Source organism: Dama dama, chromosome X, assembly GCF_033118175.1.
Source record: "Dama dama isolate Ldn47 chromosome X, ASM3311817v1, whole genome shotgun sequence".
In the NCBI taxonomy this organism is placed as follows: Eukaryota; Metazoa; Chordata; class Mammalia; order Artiodactyla; family Cervidae; genus Dama; species Dama dama.
In genome coordinates, this window is record NC_083714.1 from 164,461,887 (window position 1) to 164,483,165 (window position 21,279).

General features: G+C 53.7%; 1 protein-coding gene across 4 annotated transcripts in view; it reads left to right on the top strand.

Moving 5' to 3' along the window:
* The first annotated feature begins 2,151 nt into the window (after positions 1-2,151).
* The window catches only part of MXRA5 (matrix remodeling associated 5), a 30,882-nt gene continuing 11,754 nt past the window's right edge, over positions 2,152-21,279 (top strand). Inside the window, exons 1-5 of one of the 4 annotated variants that reach the window (XM_061137135.1) lie at positions 2,152-2,299; positions 5,879-6,100; positions 8,842-8,971; positions 9,745-10,135; positions 13,076-18,043. In XM_061137135.1, the coding sequence (XP_060993118.1) occupies positions 5,892-6,100; positions 8,842-8,971; positions 9,745-10,135; positions 13,076-18,043 (5,698 nt within the window). In that variant the 5' untranslated portion in view covers positions 2,152-2,299; positions 5,879-5,891. Of the gene's footprint in view, positions 2,300-2,445; positions 2,527-2,854; positions 2,909-5,878; positions 6,101-8,841; positions 8,972-9,744; positions 10,136-13,075; positions 18,044-21,279 lie in introns of those variants that run through there. The other 3 variants (XM_061137132.1, XM_061137133.1, XM_061137134.1) reach the window with 3 other exon arrangements.

Sequence of the window (21,279 nt, forward strand, 5' to 3'; positions counted from 1 at the left end):
AATGAACATTGGGGTCCATGTATCTTTTTGAATTATGTTTCTTTCCCCCCCCGCCCCCGCCCTGGGTGGATGCCCAGGAGTGGGAATGCTGAGTCATATTCCATCCACAGAGGGATGGGTAAATATGTGGTGATGTGTGCTAAGTCGCTTCAAGTCGTATCTGACTCTTGGTGACCTCCTGGACTGTAGCCCGCCGGGCTCCTCTGTCCCTGGGGCTTCTCCAGGCAGGAATACTAGAGTGGGCTGCCATGCCCTTCTCTGGGGGATCTTCCTGCTCCAGGGATCGAACCCAGGACTAAGTCTCCTTAAGAGTCCAAAAAGAACCTGGAGCCTTTAAAGAAGCTGACAGGCAGGTTCTTTAGCACTTTTGCCACCTGGGAAGCCCAAAAGCAACTAATGTGTGTGTTAGTTGTTCAGTTGTGTCCGACTCTTTGCGACTCTTTGGGACCCCGTGGACTGCAGCACGCCAGGCTTCCCTGTCCATCAGCAGCTTTACGCCAATCCAATGAAACAACTATGCTTCAATACAAATTAATCAACGAAAGTAGCCTGATTATACACCCTCCCTTCTCAGATGGAAAAAAATGAGTTCAACTACACAGTATGACTCTGCTACAATATCACCTCTTTCCTGATCCCAGCGCTCTTCACTGCTTTCTGAGACCACGCCCAGGGATTTATGTTTAAAACCTGTGGCGCATGTATGCAATGGAATATTACTCAGCCATGAAAAAGAAAGAAAGAATGCCATCTGCAGCAACCTGTAGGGACCATAGAGTATCACGTCGTCGCTCAGTCGTGTCCGACTCTTTGCGACCCCGTGGACCGCAGCACGCCAGGCCTCCCTGTCCATCGCCAGCTCCCGGAGTTTACTCAAACTCATGTCCATGGAGTCGGTGATGCCATCCAACCATCTCATCCTCTGTCGTCCCCTTCTCCTCCTGCCCTCAATCTTTCCCAGCATCAGGGTCTTTTCTAGTACATCGGCTCTTGGCATCCGGTGGCCAAAGGATTGGAGTTTCAGCGTCAGTCCTTCCGATGAATATTCAGGACTGATTTCCTTTAGGATGGACTGGTTGGATCTCCTTGCAGTCCCAGGGACTCTCCAGAGCCTTCTCCAGCACCACAGTTGGAAGGCATCCGTTCTGCAGCGCTCAGCCTGTCTTTCTCTCTTCCCAGTGACTGCCCGTATCCTGTCTTACCTCTGCCCAGGTGGCCTCACTGGTGACAGTCCTCACCTGACCTCTTGCCCGTTTTTCCCAGTTCTCCTTCCTCCTGGAAACCAACACAGGTCCTTCTCTCCCCGCTTCCCCTTCTGCGTTACAGACATCAGGGTCCTCTGCAGCCTCGATTTCCCCAGCCCTCCCCTCCAGTCCAACATCACACTTGCCCCAGCCAGTACCTTGGGGCTCCCCAAAGCGCTCATTCCGGCGCAGCCCCTTCAGGCTTTCCAAAGGGGGACGAGGGGAAAAAAAAAAGAAAGAAAGCATTCCACCTTTTTTTTTTTTTTTTTGGCAGGAGGATTCAGGCTGGAGGAGGGATGGTGGCTGCCAGGAGCCAGAGGAGAGGCGGGAGGGCGTGGCCCGGGGCTCGGGTTGCAGCCTCGCCCGCGGCTCCTGCGGAGATGCCGGCGGGCGCCCCCGGCTGCCTGCAGCCTGCGCTCGGGGTCCGGAGGCGCCGCCAGAGAAAACTCTAGCCCGCCTGGGGGAGCGCAAGTCGTATTCCTTCTCTCTTCCCCCGCCCTGAAAGGAAAGACAGTCTTCCTCCCACTCTTGCTGGGAAGGGCGCTCCGGGCGCAAACCTCGGGAGCTGTGCGCTCCCGGGTTTCTCTCCATCTCTCGGGTACCCCCCGGAGTTCCTCTCGGGAGTGAGGGGGCCCGGATACTTCCCCCCGCCCACCCCCACCCCGCACCAGTCCTTCCAGCTTCCCCCAGCCGGCCGTGTGTGCGCGGGGCCCCAGCGGTTCGCCCCGCCGGCGTGGACGAGGCGTGCCCACCCGGGCCGCGGCGCCATGCGGAGCCGAGAGGAGGGCTGAGCGCGCGGCGGCGGCGCGGCCAGGGTCCCCCGCGCCCAGTCTCCCCGGGGTGGGGCAGGGTGGGGCTGGGCCGAGGCGTGCTCTCGGGGAAGGCTCTCGGCGACGGGAATAAAAGGGCGCCGCGCTGGGAAGCCGAGCCGCCTCGCCTCGCCCCCCGGGAAGCAGGACATGGCCCCGGCCGACCCCCGGCGGTGACTCGCGCGCCCCGGCCCGGTGGACGCTCTGGGCGCACCGCTCCCGTGGGTCGCGGCTTCCGACGGACAGGTGAGGACCGAGGGCTGCCTGGGCGCCCCCGGCGGTGGCTGGGGAGAGGGGCTGGGGTGGGGGTGGGGGGCTCTGTCTGCAAGGGGTGGAGAGAGTTGAAAAGGGGACCGGTGTTGCCTTGGTGGGAGCAGGGGGGCGAGGGCAAAGAAGACTTCTGGAAATGTTTCCTGGCGCTCCGTTAAGGGTCCAGCCGCCATCCAGAACGGGCTTCCCTGGTGGTTCAGCGGGTAAAAGAATCTGCCCGCCATGCGGGAGAACCTGGGTTCGATCCCTGGGTGGGGAGGATCCCCCTGGAGAAGGCAATGGCAACCCACTCCAGGATCCTGGCCTGGGAGAATTCCATGGAATTCCGCGGGGTCGCCAAGAGTCGGACACGGCTGAGCGACTAAGCCCAGCACAGCACCATCCGACACAGAAGCTGAGCAAAATCATCCGGGAAGATGCACAGAGTAGACTAAGGTCCCCTTTCCAAAGTGCCCGCTCCCCGCTCCATCCCTGGTTTCCTGGGAGCCCCCGACCGGACCCTCAAGTGTAACCGGCTGCGCTCCTGCGTTGGTGGCGAGGGGCAAACCACAGTGGCAGGGCTATCTCCCCCGTTTCTCCAGATCCGTAAGACTCTCCACCCCTAACCCCCCGCCCACCGCCTTCTTTTGCCTTGCAAAGCGGGGAGACGCAAAGCAACCCCCTTCCTCTGCCGGGGGACGGGGTGGGGGGGCGGGGGTTGGAGGGGTCTCTGAGCCGCGCGCAAGCTGGGGAAGTCATGGTTTGGGGGAGGGAGATATGCCCTTTGGTGTCCGAGTCTCCGGCCTCGGAGACCCTCGGGGTAACCCGAGCTGCGCTCTGGGAAAGCTAGTTCGTGAAGTTACGGCGCAGCCTGCCCGGGCGCGTCCGGAGCGCGCGCTGGAAGCCGGCCAGGGGCGCAAGGCCGCGTGCCCGGCCCCTCCAGACTCTTCCCTCGCCGGGTGGACCTCCGCCGACCGCCTCGCGCCCCGAGTCCAGCTTCCCGGGGTTCGCCGGGCTTGCCCGGAGATCGTGCAGGCTCGGGGCGGCTTCCCCGCGAGGCCTCGGGATTGGGGTTCCCCGGGGAGGGAGAGCGCGTCCCTGCGGTCTTCTGCGGGGGGCGGGAGAGGGGTACTGGGTGGAAAAGCGACCGCGGGGAGCGAGGCTTCGGGACGCCGCGTTCCAGGTCCGCCTGCGGACACAGGGCCTGGACATGAGCCTGTGTGGAGGGTCAAGCGCGCGGGTGAGGGGCCTGGAGAACCGAAAAAGGCTCTGCAGAAGCCGGTCGGTTCCAAGGCGGAGAGGAGGCGCCTGGAGTCGGTGTTTGCAAAGCTGCTTGCACCGTCAGCTGTTTAGGAGCAGCTGAAAAACGAAACGCGTCAGGGCTTCAGAAGACGTCTGTCCCCAGGTCCCCTAAAGGGCGGGAGACGCTGTGCATCTGGGGTGTCGCTACAGCGCGCGAGCAAATGGAGTGTTTATGCAGAAGTCAGGGTTCGCGCAGAGCAGGGAGCCGTGGGGAACGCGCGCGATTCTCTAATCATGTTTCTCCACCTTCCCTCTGTGGTTACTTACTGATCCATAAACTTCATGCAACAGTTGGCGAAAGTGCGATTTGATGACTGACGCATGAAGAAATAGTCACTGACTTTCTGAAGGATGTTGCGGCTGGTGCAACCTAATTATTTTATCTGATCTTTTCCTTCCCTTTTTCTCTTTTTTTCTCTTTCCCTCTTTTCCTTCTGACCTCCCTTCTTTCCTCTCCTTTCTCCTTCCTTCCTCTCTCTCTCTCTCTTTTTTTTTTTTTTTTTTTGGTCTTACTGACGTTTTTGTCTCTAGATTCCTCGTAAGGCTGTATTCCTTGCCTCTTTCTCTCATGGCAGATTTTTCAGAGGTTTCTCCAAATGTGCTCCCTGGTAAAGAATGATGTTTTGCCCTCTCAACATTTTGGTTCTTCCAAGGGGGGGGGGGGGGAAATTAAGGAGAGGAGACACACCCACATAAATGGAATACATTCTGCTTTAGTGAACATCTCTATAAGCCCTTGAAGATGGTATGAGGAAAACTTTAAGGAATGCCATGAAAAGAAGGAAATACTTCTGGTCATAATGGATTTCCTAAGAAGCTTGTTATTCAGTTATGTACAGCATGTAACGGCTCGAGATAAACATTAGAGGCGGACAGATAACAAGTTACTTTTATGACTTGAAACATGAATGTATCTGTCATCTATATGCGTAGATGTTAGTTGCTCAGTCGTGTCGGACTCTTTGCAAGCCCATGGTCTATATAGCCCATCAGGCTCATCTGTCCATGGAACTTCTCATCTCTCTATATAAGCACAAATATATATATATATATATATATATATATATATATATATATATATATATGTGTATACACATTTATACAAGTATATACTTGTGTGTATATATACATTATTGTTTAGTTGCTAAGTCATGTCCAACTCTTTTGTGACCCCATGGACTGTAGCCCGCCAGGCTCCTCTGTCCATGGGATTCTCCGGGCAAGAACACTGGAGTGGGTTGCCATTTTCTCCTCCAGGGGATCTTCGTGACCCAGGGATTGACCCCTGTGTCTCCTGACTTTCCTTCATTGGCAGGCAGGTTCTTTACCACTGAGTCACCTGGGAAGCCCTTATATATACATTTGTACAAATACATATTTACATATAAGTATATTTGTATATTTGTGTATATATATACATTTTTACAAATACATATTTATGCATATAGGACTTCCCTGGTGGCTTAGACACTAAAGAATCTGCCTGCAATGCAGGGGATCTGGGTTTGACCCCTGGGTCAGGAAGATTCCCTGGAGAAGGAAATGGGAACCCAATCCAGTAGTCTTGGCTGGAGAATTCCATGGACAGAGGAGCCTGGCGGGCTACAGTCCATGGGGTTGCAAAGAATCGGACATGATTGGTTGACTAACCCTTTCCTTTCACCTTTCATACATTTGTACAAATATATATATTTGTATATATACACCCATTTGTGTATTTGTCGGTATGGACAGGGCTTCCCTGGTAGCTCAGCCAATAAAGAATCTGCCTGCAAGGCAGGAGACCCTGGTTGGCTTCCTGGATCAGAAAAGTCCCCTGGAGAAGGGATAGGCTACCCACTCCAGTATTCTTGGGCTTCCCTGGGAGCTCAGCTGGTAAAGAATCCGCCTGCCATGAAGGAGACCTGGGTTTGATCCCTGGGTTGGGAAGATCCCCCTGGAGAAGGGAACAGCTACCCACTCCACGGGACCTGTCAATTTCATACCCTCCCTTACAACCCAGCGGCATTTCCGAGTCGTCAGATCGATGTCAGGAGTGAAGGCTGTCTTCTACAGTAGCATTAAAATGAGTGGCGAACGACGATTAAAAAAAATTTTTTTTTTTTAATTTTTGTGTTGCTCCGTGCACACGCTTTGCGTCACCCAGATATCCCATGCCGACGCCTTGGGAAGCCTAGCACCCTGATGCACAATGCAGGTAAAAAATAAATAAATAAATAACCAGCTGGCGGTCCGGAAGGGCTGTCTGACACCCGCCTCTGCCTGGCTCCCCAGCAGGTGTGCCGGGATGACCCAGCCGGACGCGATGCCGACGACGTGGGCGCGGTGGCGAGCTCTCTCCGTGGTCCTGACTCTGCTCTGGGGACGCCCCCACGTGGCGCTGGCCTGCCCCCACCCCTGCGCCTGCTACGTCCCCAGCGAAGTCCACTGCACGTTCCGCTCGCTGGCTTCCGTGCCCGCTGGGATTTCTCCACATGTGGAAAGAATCAATCTGGGGTTTGTATCACATTCCTTCGAGCGATCTTCAGCCTCCTCGCCAGCCGGCGGGGGCGGGTTTCGTCTTTCGTGTAAGGGTGTGTGCGCGCACGTTCGTGACTGTGAGTGTATACTCTTGTGGGGGTCACCGTGTCTTGCATGATGTGGCCCGAATCAAGAGGACATTTATAACTCTACTGCATGTGGTCCTTTGGGGCTAGTATCTGAGTTAATTCATCAGTACCAATCTCTGTCACAAAGCTTGATTACGAACCATCAGAGACAGCTTCAGCTCCGTGATAAATTTCCGTTGATAACAGTTCTTTAATACACGGCAGATGCAAAATATATGACGCTTGCATAAATATGCCAATAGTATTTGAATAGATTTCAGCAGTTGTTACAAAATAATAAATAGAATAAGTGAGACACATCTTTGACCCTGTAAATTATCAGTATGATGCAATCGTGACTTTGATGAAATAAGAGTTCTTTCAGGTTTTGCCTATTTAAAATTTCACTGTCTTTTAAACATTTTTTTAAATGTATTTATTTATGTGGCTGCATCAGGCCTTGGTTGCAACATGTAGGATCTTTAATTGTCTCATGCCAACTCTTAGTTGAGGCATGTGGGGTCTAGCTCCCAGAACACGGATTGAACCTGGGCCCCCTGCATTGGGAAGGAGCATGAAGTATTAACCACTGGACCATCAGAAAGTTCAAGTGTTAGTTGCTCAGTCTCGTCCAACTCTCCTCGACCCCATGGACTGTAGCCCACCAGGCTCTTCTGTCCATGCGATTCTCCGGGCAAGAACACTGGAGTGAGTTGCCGTGCCCTCCTCCAGGGGATCTTCCAGACCCAGGGATCGAAGCCCCATCTCTTTCATCTCCTGCATTGGCAGGTGGGTTCTTTTTCACTAGCACCACCTGGGACCACCAGGGAAGTCCCCTAAACAAATATTTTAGTGCAGCATTTCAGGTAGAATTTTTATGTTTCAATTTTCTTCTATACCCATATATGCTTTCTATACCCAAGTGTCAATTTCCATGAATTGTAGGTACTCATAAAATTTTCATACTAAACCATGATTTGCACAATTCTAATAGTAAACAATCATCTGGAGTTCTTCAGCAAAATATGCTAGCTACTTCCTCCCACCTATAAAACAATGAAACTATTTAGGGTTTGATGAATAGACATTTTAGTAAGACAAAATGACCGGTAAGACAAAGTCCTCTTTGACTACAGAGCCTCAAAAATTCTTGCCTTTACCGATTAGAAGGTCCAGTAGAAGAGGGCGGTTAAGACTGAAATAAACACTTCAAAAATCCATAGCAATGGACCATGAAATAGCTCTCTCCAAAAAAAAAAAAAGAAGCTTGGCAAACTTGACTGTCTGAAAAAAAATCTAACCACGATGATGATCACTCCACAGGGAAAAGACATTGGCTTTGCCAGAAGAGTGAATAACTGTTTCCTTTTTATAATCTTTAAATTGTTTTACAATTTAAAAACCCGTTTCCTTTTCACAGTCTTCCAATTTATGCAGAAGAGGAGCTGAAGCTGCTTTGAATCAGGGTCGAATGGGCTCTGCGAGTTTGCAGAAAGGAGAACAGAGTTGATCTGTGATCACTTTTGTCTCTCGGGCTTCCCCGGTGGCTCAGCGGTAAAGAATCTGCCTGCAGTGCAGGAAACACAAGAGACGAAGGTTCATTCCCTGGGTCAGGAAGATTCCCTGCAGGAGGGCATGGCCACCCACTCCAGTCTTCTTGCCTGGGGCATCCCATGGACAGAGGAGCCTGGCGGGCCACAGTCCATAGAGTTGCAGAGTGGGACAACGGCTTAGCGTCTGAGCACGCAAACACTTTGCCACTGGAAGCAAAAACAGATATAAAAATGACTCTTTTTCCTCCTTCCGCCAATAGTATCTTGAGATGGTTTTGTGTCATATTAAAGAAAAATAAAAAAATAAAAAAAAAAAAAAACAAGGACGGGTTTCATGGCACCAACACATAGGACGTCCATCTGGCTTAATTTGTAACTTGATTCAACGGGCCACGTTTTTATTGTCTGATTCATGTTGATGTATGGCAGAAACCAATACGATATTGTAAAGCAGTGATCCTCCAATTGAAAATTAAAAAAACCATTAAGTACACATAGTAGAAGAATATCACTCGTCATCTCCCAGCACTGTTTCTGGAGAGTGTTAGTCGTTCAGTCGTGTCCCATTCTTGTAACTCCATGGACGGTAGCCTTCCAGGCTCCTCTGTCCATGGGATTCTCCAGGCCAGAAGACTGGAGTGGGTTGCCATGCCCTCCTCCAGGGGATCTTTCCCACCCAGGGATCGAACCCGGGTCTCCTTCACGGCAGGCGGCTTCTTCACCTTCTAAGCTGCCAGGGAAGTCCAACCTCAAAGGAGAAAAGGAGGCTGGCATGGTGCATTTTGTTGGGAAAAAAGAAAAGAGACAATAGCAATGTCTAATACAGATAGAACTCAGGGTCTGAGTTGCCTGTTAGCAGTCTGCAAAGGGTGGAAAACCCTCGGGGAATGACCGATTATTGGCAGAGCGCTCCTGATTTTCATTCCCACACAGATGTTTTTTTCAGGTTCTCATTCATCACTGAAAGAAAAAGAGTGGCTCTTTCCTGTTTTGAAAGAAAGAGCTGCTCTTTCCTGTTGGGACAGCCCCAAAGATTTTTTTTTTTTTCAGAAATGACTTTCCATTTCAATTTTTTTTTTTCTTTTTTCTTTTCTAGGTTTAATAGCATACAGGCTTTATCGGAAACGTCGTTTGCCGGACTGACGAAGCTGGAGCTGCTCATGATCCATGGCAATGATATCCCCAGCATCCCCGACGGGGCTCTGAGAGACCTCATCTCGCTCCAGGTAAGCCGGGCATGGCGGCTTCCCAGGCGGCTCCCCAGGCGGCTCAGTGGTAAAGAATCCCCCTGCCAATGCGGGAGACATGGGTTCGATCCCTGGACCGGGAAGATGCCCTGGAGGAGGGCATGGCAACCCACTCCAGTCTTCTTGCCTGGAGAATCCCATGGACAGAGGAGCCTGGCGGGCTACAGTCCATAGGGTCGTAGAGTCGGTCACACTTAGCTACTGAAAACAAACAAACTGGACATATATGTCTGACCCTAGTTGCAACCTGTATCACCAGCCGTGGAGAGAAGGAAAACTTTAAAATGCTTTTCTTCACGATGAATGAAATGGCCACTTTTTTAAAACGTGAACCAAACAAGCTTCAGGTCTTTCCTTCCCTGCCCTCTGTTCTGCTTTCTGTTCCTGTGTGTGGTGTTTTTGTTTTTAATTATAAACAGGGCTTCCCTTGTGGCTCAGCTGATAAAAGAATCTGCCTGAAATTCAGGACACCTGGGTCCGATCCCTGGGGTTGGGAAGATTCCCCTGGAGAAGGGAAAGGCTACCCCACTCCAGTATTCTTGGGCTTCCTTGGTGGCTCAGCTGGTAAAGAATCCGCCTGCAATGCGGGAGACCTGGCTTCCATCCCTGGGTTGGGAAGATTCCCCTGGAGAAGGGAAAGGCTACCCCACTCCAGTATTCCGGCCTGGAGAATTCCCTGGACCGTATAGTCCCTGGGGTCACACAGAGTCGGACGCGACTGAGCGACATTTGTCCACCTTCGGTCCTTGCAGGTTTTCAAGTTCAGCTACAATAAGCTTCGCGTCATCACGGGCGAGACCCTGCAGGGGCTCTGGAACCTGGTGAGGCTGCACATGGACCACAACCAGATCGAGTTCATCCACCCGGAGGCGTTCAGGGGCCTGACCTCCCTGAGGCTCCTCCACTTAGAGGGGAACCGGCTTCGGCAGCTGCACCCCGCCACGTTCTCCAGCTTCGCCTTCCTGGACTACTTCCGGCTCTCCACCGTGAGACACCTCTATCTGGCCGAGAACGCCCTCAGCCGTCTCCCCGCCGGCATGCTGCAGAACATGCCACTTCTAGAGAACCTCTACCTGCATGGCAACCCGTGGGCCTGTGACTGCGACATGGCCTGGCTTCTGGAGTGGGACGCCAAATCCAAAGGTAGGAGCCGCGCAGGCGGCCCGGATGGTCGAGTGTCCACCTGCAGTAGGGAGACCCAGGTTCGACCGCTGGGTCGGGAAGATCCCCTGGAGGAGGGCATGGCTACCCACTCCAGTGTTCTTGCCTGGAGAACCCCCATGGACAGAGGAGCCTGGCGGGGCTACAGTCCATGGGGTCGCAGAGAGTCAGGCACGACTGAGCTTTTTCAGGCACGACTAACACTTTTTCAAGAAGAGCGGAGAGGCAGCGTGACTCTTAGCTGCCGACCCTTAACGTTCTGGACAAATAACTCCACCCTTCTGCTGTTGCTTCCTCTTGGGTTGGGTGAAATCACATCCTCCAGTCAGTGAGGCAGGAAGTGTTATAACTGAAATGTCAAGACAGATCCATAGCGTAATTCAGATGTACGTTGTTGTGGTTCAGTTGCTGTGTCCGACTCTCTTGTGACCCCGTGGACTGTAGCCCGCCAGGCTCCTCCGTCCATGGGATCTCCCAGGCAAGAATACTGGAAGGCATTGCCCTTTCCTTCTCCAGGGGGAATCTTCCCGACCCAGGGATCGAACCCAGGTCTGTAGCCTGAGTCTCCTGCACTGGCAAGGCAGATTCTTGACCACTGAGCCACCAGCTGCTGCTGCTAAGTCGCTTCAGTCGTGTCCGACTCTGTGCAACCCCATAGACGGCAGCCCGCCAGGCTCCCCCGTCCCTGGGATTCTCCAGGCAAGAACACTGGGGTGGTTACTTAGCCAGCAGGGAAGCCCTCAAATGCATGTTTACTTTAGTAAAGACGTGCAGTAACTGTCATGAAATCAGTTTTAGACAGTTGAGCACGGTTGCCACAGAATGGATGTCTGGACTATTCTTTTCGACCTTGGGTTACAGCTAGAGGCGGCATTTTCTGTGCATCCGTGTTCTACGGGAAGCATTCAGGAATGCTTCGGGACTGATGAACCTGTTTGCAGGGAAGGAATACAGACACAGACGTAGAGAACAGACTCACGGACACAGATGTGACGAATTGAGAAAGCAGCCTTGACGTATATACAGTGTGCTATGATGTGCTTACTCGCTCAGTCATTTCCGACTCTTTGCACCCCCGTGGACTGTATAGCCCGCCGGGCTCCTCTGTCCATGGGATTCTCCAGGCAAGGATGCTGGCGTGGGTTGCCATTTCCTACTCCAGGGGATCTTCCCCACCCAGGAATCAAACTGGGGTCTCTTGCACTCCAGGCAGATTCTTCACCAGCTGAGTTACTAGGAACCCCCATCTATATGCCACCCTGTGTTAAATAGGTAGCCAGTGGGAAGCTCTCGATAGCACGGGAAGCTCAACTCAGTACTCTGTGATGACCTAGAAGGGTGGGATGGGAGGTGGGTGGGGTGGATGCTCACGGGGATGAGGTTTATAATACTCCAAGTCATCGATGATGGCAGCTTGGCTGGTTTATTTCCAGTGGGAGTGGAAAGAAGGGGGTAGAGGCCACAAAGACTGTCACTATACATCATAGTTCTCCAATCTCCCCAGCGGGAGAGATGCTGGCACTGGTTATGAATACGGAAAGCTCTTCCCAGGTGGCGCTGGTGGTAAAGAAACCCGTCTGCCAACACACAGGATGTAAGAGGCGTGGGTTCGATCCCTGGGTCAGGAAGATTCCCCTGGAGGAGGAAAGGGCAGCCCACTCCAGTCTTCTTGCCTGGAGAATCCCCATGGACAGAGGAGCCTGGTGAGGCTACAGTCCATGGGGTCATAAAGAGTCAGACACAACTGAAGCGACTTGGCACGGATGAATACAGAAAAGCCATGAGATGCTTAGCAGGGAGAAAATATAGTTTGATTCTGTCTATATATAGACATCAGTTTGGGGAGCCTTTGTACCATCTGATGGACTTGTCAAGTAGGGCGTCGAGTGCCTCTCATGGGATGGGTTTGGGCTGGAGAAGCATAGACGGAACTGGTTGTCGGCCAGTAGACGGTAATTGAAACCACCCCCGTGGGCGAGACCCTCCATGACAGGGCAGGGCCAGAAGGGAGGGAGCTTAGACAGAGTCCAGGAATGGTTCATCCATAATGAGTTGGGCAGAGGAATGCTGAAAGAGTCAGTGTTGGCCAGAGACGGACAAAATTCTGGAGGACTGAGTGTCCAGGAAGCCAAGAGTAAGAAAGTGAATCCAAAAAAAGAAAATACTGCCTGAGATGAATAATTGTTGCAAAAGAAAATGTAGTTATGAAAGGTTAGCATGATATGAGTCATGCCAACAGTTGGTCCTCAAGTGTTAGTCATTCAGTCGTGTCTGACTCTGCAACCCCGTGGACCATAGCCCGCCAGGCTCCTCTGTCCGTGGGATTCTCCAGGCAAGAACACTGGAGTGGGGTGCCATGCCCTCCTCCAGGGGATCTTCCCGACCCAAGGATGTCTCCTGCATGGAAGGCAGACCCTTTACCATCTGAGCCGCCAGGAAAGCCCACAGTTGGTTCTAGGACCTGGAAATACGTTCGCGCGTTGCAGAGACTTACGTAGGTTCTCCTGGACCTTCACAAAAGGCAAATTGCATCATGTGTACGAAGAGAGATTCTTTGTCAACTTAAAAATACCTTTTCCTTGCTGCATGTGGGATCTAGTTCCCTGACCAGGGATGGAAGCCCAGCCCCCTGCATTGGGAGCATGGTGTCTTAGCCACTGGAGCACCGAAGAAGTCCCTAAGAGCATCTTTTTAAAAAGTACTCATTGCTCCCTGTCAGGAACTTCCCAGATGCTGGTTAGTTACCACACAATGGGGTTAAATGGATTTAAGCTCCTAGGTGACAATACAGACACAGGTAGGTAAGGTCTTGAATCTTGGTTGAGATGCACCCAGGCGATAAAGATCCACACAGAGGCTTCATCCTCTGTCCATTCTTGGGGTCGTTGACTTAGAGCACATTTGTCTGATGCTGTGTTCCAGGAGTCCTGAAGTGCAAGAAGGACAAAGCGTACGAAGGGGGTCAGCTCTGTTCCACGTGCTTCAGTCCCAAGACGTGGCAGAAACAGGAGCTGCAGAAGCTGCAGGACGTCCCCTGTCAGAAGCCCTCTATCAAGTCCCCGCTGAGACAGAACGGGAGCCGGAGTAGCGAGGAAGATCAGGATGAGGACGAGGATGCCCGGCACCCCTTCTCCCCAGACGGGTTCCAGTTCCCCGCGTGGAACGTGTCCGTGAACATGAGCGACGAGCACGGAAACACGGTCCACCTGGTCTGTGACATCAAGAAGCCCACGGACGTGTCCAGGCTCCACCTGAACCAGACGGACCCCCAGGAGATAGAGATCAACGCCACGGTCGCCTTGGACTTCGAGTGTCCCATGACGCGACAGAACTACGAGAAGCTCTGGAAGCTGATCGCCTACTACAGCGAGGTCCCCGTGAAGCTCCACCGGGACCCCGCGCTCGGCAAAGACCCCAGGCTCGGCTACCAGTACAGGCAAGATGCCGACGACGACGCCACGCTGTACTACACGGGCGTCAGGGCCCACATCCTCACCGAGCCGGAGTGGGTCACGCAGCCGTCCATCGAGCTGCAACTCAACCGGCGTCTGAGCTCGGCCAAAGCGGTGGTGCTGTCCTATTCGTCTCAGCACGACCTGGTCGTGTCCGCCAAGGACGCGAGGCTCTCTCGGAGCAGAAGCTGGGTGATGATCGAGCCCGGCAAAGCCGTGCAGAGAGCCCGGACCGTCCTGGAGGGGAGCCCCTGCCAGCTGAGCTGCAACGTCAGGGCTTCCGAGAGCCCCTCCATCTCCTGGGTGCTCCCGGACGGGTCCGTCGTGAAGGCGCCGATGGAAGACCGTGACGGCAGGTTCTCCGTCCTCACCAGCGGCTGGCTAAAGATCAGGTCGACGCAGCCGTCGGACGCTGGTCTGTACCAGTGCGTCGCTCGGGTGAGGGATGAGATGGACCGGATGCTCTACAGGCTCCTGGTGCAGCCGCCGGTCGTTCAGCCTCCCGATGCGTTCACGGTGACCGTTCACAAGAACCCAGGGGAGCCCGTGACGCTGCCTTGCAAGGCGCTGGCCGTACCGGAAGCCCAGATCAGCTGGATCCTTCCACACAAAAGGATGCTGAATGCGATGGCCAATGCCTCGCACGCCTATGTGCTGGCCGACGGCACTCTTTCCATCCCCAAGGTTCAAGGCCGCGATAGCGGTTACTACAGATGCGTGGCGGTCAACCAGCGAGGGGCGGATCATTTCACGGTGGGGGTCCAGGTGAGCAAGAGGGGGTCCGGCGGGTCTCCGAAAAGAGGCGGGCGCCCAGGAGGCAGGACTCTTTCCGGAGGGCGAGGCGGGATCGTAGAGGATGAAGGCGGATCCGGCATGGGAGATGAAGAGAACGCATCGAGGACAGTCCTCCACCCACAGGACCAAGAGGTGTTAATCAGAGCAACAGACGACGCCGTCGGCAGAGGTACGAAGACCAGGAAAGGGCGCAGAAAGCTGAAACCCTGGAAGCACCCCGCAAAGGAGCCAGAGACCAACGTCGCTGAAGGCCGCAGAGTCTTCGAGTCCAGACGGAGGATAAACGTGGCCAACAAGCAGATTAATCCAGAACGCTGGGCAGACATCTTAGCCAGAGTCCGTGGGAGAACTATCCCGAAGGGAACGGAAGGACCGCAGGTCATCACAGTCAGCTCGCCTTCGCTGACGAGGCAGGACGTGACTCCACCTCTGCCTGCCATCGCTCCCGGCTCAGTGCCCCTTCAGACCACAAGCAGTGCAGAAGAATTCTCAGGAGATACGTCCGTATTTGGCGAGGAGGAGCAGGTTTCCAGTGCTGTCTCCTCCCCTAGGACTGTTCCGCTCCAGCCTGGTCACGACGGAGTCATTGGTAGTGAATCCAGAGTGACAACGACACCCGTGGAAGAGTATATTGAAGAGGACTCTTCTGAGAAGACCCTGGGTACAACTCCCACTGAGGTTGACTCCAACCAGATCCCAGCCACGACACCGTCATCTGTACTTTATGAATTTTCTACTCTGCAGGCCCTAGAAATGGAGCACAAAGGGCCCACCAGTGAAAAGGTAGCCACAGACAGCTGGTCTACCCTCGATGTTGGATCCGTGCTGGAGTCCACATCCCCTGACGATGAATCTCCGATGGACGCCGTACCCTTGGCTGAGTCTGAGACTGTGACCTACTTTTACCCCGATCTGGGGACAAATCCACTACCAGCTGAGCATACCGTGAAAGAACAGGCCTCCGCACACTTCACGCCAACTCCCGTCTCATGGGTTGCCGAGGCCAGGACATCTGAGCCGCTTGAAGACCCCACCTTAGGGGACCCCGACGTCCCAGCTGAAACACGCCTCCAGGAACAGACAGACAGCCCGCAGCTTGTGAAAACTGGTTTAAGCACTCCGGGCCACCCAGTAATTCCTGAGGGCATGAAGGGGACTTCTCAGACGCTGCAGGAAGAGGGTACACTAGAGACACACCCCATGGACTCCCGACACATTGAGGGAAATGGGCAAGCCGTAGACCCGACCACTCCACTTGATTTGACTCTAGAAGTGGTGAACAGCGTCACTGATTTGAAGCATCCCGAGGAGTCCACGCTTGGCGTCGTGTTTGGCAAGGACATGACCACGGCACTAGTGACCACGCCAGCCCCAAAGGACACTTCACCGTCGGCGCTGACCATGCATCCTTCTCGGAAGAGGCCCCATGGGAGAAGGCGATTCCGACCCCACAAATTCCGACACCGCCATAAACAGACCCCGCATACGACGTTTGCCCCGACAGACACTTTCTCGACTCTGCCGACCCAGGTCCCCGAAGTGAAGACTGCCAGCCAAGGGGCGAGTTCTCTGCGTCCTACCACGTGGGCTAACAGCGCCGTGGGTACCCCGGGACGCTTGGACACGGAGGAGCATGCCGAACCCGTATCCAGGGGCAGCCCACGTAGGAAACAGGGCAAGAGACCCAACAGACACCGATACATCGCTTCCACCCTCAGCTCTGCGGCTTCTGTGTCCAAGCCCAGCCTTTCTCCAGAAGATAAAGCTGCGCTTTCCCCTATGATCATCTCTTTCACCACTGGAGACCCACGGGAGATAACCGGCGTGGAAGATCACAGCACAGCCAGCATCAGCAAAACACATTTATCACGTGACAGATTCCGAGAGACCGTTCCCGTCACACGCGAGCCCGTGTCAGACAGAAAGGAAGTGAAGAACCACAGTGTCACAGACCTCGGGGACTATCAAACCGACGGTGTGGTCCCTGGAGCCTCAGTCACTCATGCGGCATCACCTTCTGGGGCCAAGGTCTCCCCTGCGAGAGGATTTAAGGAGGTGTCTCTGACGTCTCCCTTTCCAGAAACGATGAGCTGGGCAAGCCAGCCTGCGATGGAACAGACAGACCCGCCTGTTACCAGCCCTCCAGAAGCGCTTACAGAATCACCCTCTGTGAGAGAGGCAGCGGATCTAGGTTTGCCTACTGAGTTTTCACCTTCAGCAGCGGTCTCTACGCTGTTTCAACCCCAACGGACAGCTCCTTCAACGACTCTCCCCTTCCTAAAAGTAGAGGCATCCTCAAGTCCGGCGGAAACCACCATCCGTGATCAGAGAAGCCGTGAAACCGCTCACGCTACCATCCCTTCTGAAATCGGGCCCCAGAGTCGCGTGTCCACTCCCACCCCGGTGGAGGAGCCAGAATCGCCATTCCCACCCACGACTCTCATATCCTCTGCAGAGACCACCACAGAACCCACACCACCTCTTCTTTCAGGAACGTCCCCAGCCTGGAAAGCTTCCAGGGACCACGTCTCCTTCCATTACGTGGGGACCCCAGAAACCAAAGCGCCTTTGGTGAATAATGAAGTAACTCGGCATCTGGCGAAGCCAGACCAGTTATCCACGCCCTCTTCCAAGCAGGACACGTTTACCTTGACTCCAGAGGAGGTGTTAAGAAAGGAAGCATTTGATGGTACAATGAAAAACATGCTTCCCCGTGCTCCAGATGGTCCAAACGAGGCTGGGAGGGTCCCGGTTTTCCACCAACCAGCCGGAGTTCCCGCCACACCGATCCCGCCGAGAGGAACCGTGAGACCCCCGCACGCAGTCACACAAAGCCCCTTCAGATACTCCGTCACCTTCCAGCCCCCTCATCACCTGACCCGCAAACCGGGAGTCTCCGCGTACCCGTCGAGGGTTTGGCCGGAGGGCAGGCACACGACGACTCCAAGATCAACGAGTTATCCGACAACTCCCGTGGTGGTTTCGTGGCCTGTGTCCAAACCTAGCATTCCGGGTCTGGCGATCGGCCAGGGAACTGACCGATTCCAGGGCAACTCCAGGTCGCTGGGAAATAACCACCTGCCCGATCTAAGAAGAGACCCCGTGGGCAAGCTTCCAAATTCGAGAGCACCTCCTTTTCCCGGTGGAAGATTCCCTTTCTTTATCAACAGGACCCTGTCTTTCCCCCAGTTGGGAGGTACTCCGAAACCTCAGGGACCCAGCTCTCCAGCCCCGGCGTTGAGAGACAGAAAGGTCAACACAGGTCCCTACACTCGGATCCACGCTCAGAGCATCTTCCACATGGACCTGGGGCCCCCAGCGCCTCCCGTCTTGCATCCCCCCAGGACCACAGCACCCCCCTCCATGAATGTACGGAACATCCCCCCGGTCTCCTCCACCCGGAGCTCCATCCCCTTCTCGACGTCTTCCGTCCCGCCCTCCAGAAGCTTCCATCACAGCAGCTCAAAGCTCTTCTCTGCCGGAGGGCCGCCTGCATCCAAATTCTGGACGCTGGGGGAAAAGCCGCAGATCGTCACCAAATCGCCGCAGGCCGTGACCGTCACCGCGGAGACGGACGTCATGTTCCCCTGTGAGGCCACGGGGAAACCCAAGCCCTTCGTGACTTGGACCAAGCTGTCCACAGGTACGGCGTTTACACGTCGGGCATTCTAACCGGGGCTGGTAGGTGGAGAGGGGGAGTTCCTTTAGCCTAAGAAGTCCATGTAGAACCAGAGACTCTCAGGACGACAGGTAGATGGGATGGGAAAGGACTCCAGAGAATCTATTGATGGGTGTATCCCATTACAGGGATGGGGGAGTGAGAAATGAACAAGGGTGTGAAATGAAAAGGGTGCTTTTTTTTAAAGCAGCAGTGGAAACACGTAGCATTCCTAACCGGGACTTAGGGCTTCTCAGGTGTCTCGGAAGTAAAGAATCTGCCTGCCAGTGCAAGAGAAGTGGGTTCCATCCCTAGATTGGGAAGATCCCCTGGAGAAGGTTGTGGCAACCCACTCCAGTATTCTTGCCTGGAGAATCCCATGGACAAAGGAGACTGGCAGGCTATAGTCCATGGGGTTGCAAAGCATCAGATGTGATTTATCGACTGAACAATGACGAGAAACCTGAGGCTCAGAAATATTCCGCAAAGGAACCTCTTGCCTTACCCCAGCGAGGTTCGGTACAGAAGTCATCAGCAAGGCGCGTGGGGCTTGCAGGAAGGGAGGGTGAGGGGAAGTCCCTCCCTCTGCATCCTCCCACTAGCTTGGAAGGTCGCTGGAGTCTGGTCTGAGCTCAGCGGGTGTTGGTTTGTGTTGAACCTTCAGCTGTGATTTCTATGAGTCAGCCCCGTCTGCCATCACTGAGCATCCTACATGGGTGGCTGGAGCAGCCAACCTCTTTTCTGACCATTTGGGAGGTTGGAAGTCCAAAAGTCGCGTGACAGCAGGACTGGTTCCCCCTGAATCCTCTTCGGCGCGTCAACGGCCGTCTCCTCACGCGGCCATCCGTCCTTGTGTCTGATGTCCCCATCTCCTCTTCTCATCAGAACCACGGTCCTCTGGGATCAGGACACACCCTCGCAGACCTCATTTTTTCACCTTCATCCCCTCTTTAAAGACCGTCTCCAAGCACAGCTGCATTCTGAGCCTCTGGTGGCGGGGGGGGGGGGGGGGGGGTCCCAACTCCAACATAGGAATTGATGGTGGAAGGACAAAATTCAGCGCACATAACAAGGGTCCATACAATGGTCTCTACTTGGCAGGCTGGGCTGCTGCAAAGACCGCTTTGCTTCATCCAAAACAACCCATCTGCTTGGATGTCCAAACAGATTGACGGCGACGCGGGGAACTAAACGTGATGACTGCCCCTCTAGGTCATCGCAGAGCACCACGATGAGCTCCTTATGATATTCAGAAGCTTCCCAGTCGTGCTCTATATTTTACACATGTAGGGTATATATATATGTCAGCGTTCCTCTCTGTTCGTGCCAGCCTGTCCTTGCCCCGCTGTATCCACAGATCTGCGTCTCTCTTCCAGCCCTGCAGTCTGTGAGAATGTACCTCCCTTTTCCTCTTTGTCTTTCTGTCTTTCTCAAGCACAGCTGTGTCCCTCAGGCTTGGATTCTGTTCAGAGGGTTGGGGTTTTTTTTTCCCCCTCCATCTGCCGTGTAGATAACCCAGGAAGTGACCGGCGCTATTACACTGGAGACAGCTGTATGTTCTCTGCTGATCTCACACACGCTGGATGTTTTCCAGTCGTGAGAAGAGGCGCTGGGCGCAGGCAGATTACTGACCTCTTTGATAGGCTCCACGCTGGACGCCAAAGACTTCCCTAATGATTTAATGAGGAATTTGCTGGAGAAAGCCAGCAAGGGGGACCCTGCGGGGCTTTTCGTTCTGAAAGGACTCTGCCTCGGATGGAAGCCGTGTCCCCCCAGTGAAGAGACCCCTTTTGCATTCGCCCTTAGCGTCCTCTGTCCCTTGTTCCATCATAGCGTGTCCTTGGGCCACGCCCCCGCCTGGGACCATCATGCATCTTCCTCCACCTGACCGGGATTCTGCTTCTAGCGCCAGCTTTTCCTTGGTTTGGAGAAGGGCATGGCAGCCCACTCCAGTATCCTTGCCTGGAGAATCCCCATGGACAGAGGAGCCTGGTGGGATACAGCCCGTGGGAGTCGCAAAGGGTCAGACACAAGTGATCAACTTACACTTTTCCTTTCTTAGTTAGCTCCGGTTGGGTTTTTTTTTTTTTTTTTTTTTTATTGGAATATAATTGCTTTACATAACGCTGTGTTGGTTTTTAATGTACAACAACGTGAATCAGCTATAAGTATCCATGTATCTCCTTCCTCTTAAGCCTCCCTCCCAGCCCCCATCCACCCCTCTAGGTCATCACAGAGCCCCAAGCTGAGCTCCCTGGGCTAGACCCCAGCTGCCCTCTATCTGTCTATTTCACACACAATCTTGTATATATGTTAGTGCTATTCTCCCGATTCACCTTTGGCCGCTGTGCCCACCTGTCCCTTCTCTCCGTCTGCATCTCTGTTCCTGCCCTGCAAACAGGTTCCTCAGGACCCATCTTTCCAGATTCCATATGCAGGTGTTAATGTGCTCGATATCTGATTTTCTCTTTCTGACCTCCTTCACTCTGTACGACAGACGCTAGGTTCGTCCACATCGCTGCAACAGACTCAGGCACGTTCCTTTTCATGGCCGAGTAATGTTCCACTGTGTGTATGGGTGTGCGTGTACCACATCTTTATCCATTCATCTGCCGATGGACACTTAGGTTGCTTCCATGTCATTACTATAAATAGTGCTGCAATGAACACTTAGGTGCATGTGGATTTTTTTTTTTTTTTGAGTTATGGTTTTCTCAGGGTATATGCCCAGGAGTCACATTGCTGTATCATATGTTAGTTCTAGTTCAAGAGGGTTCCCTTCTCTCCATACCCTCTCCAGCACTTATCATTAGTTCAGTTCAGTTCAGTAGATCAGTCGTGTCCAACTCTTTGCGACCCCATGGACTGCAGCACGCCAGGCTCCATGTCCATCACCAAGTCCTGGAGTTTACCCAAACTCATGTCCATCGAGTCGCTGATGCCATCCAACCATCTCATCCTCTGTCATCCCCTTCTCCTCCTGCCTTCCGTCATTTGTAGCATCAGGGTCTTTTCCAGTGAGTCACTTCTTCGCATCAGGTGGCCAAAGTATGGGAGTTTCAGCTTCAGCATCAGTCCTTCCAATGAACACCCAGGACTGATCTCCTTTAGGATGGACTGGTTGCATCTCCTTGCAGTCCAGGGGACTCTCAAGAGTCTTCTCCAACACCGCAGTTCAAAAGCATCAATTCTTTGGCTCTCAGCTTTCTTTATAGTCCAAC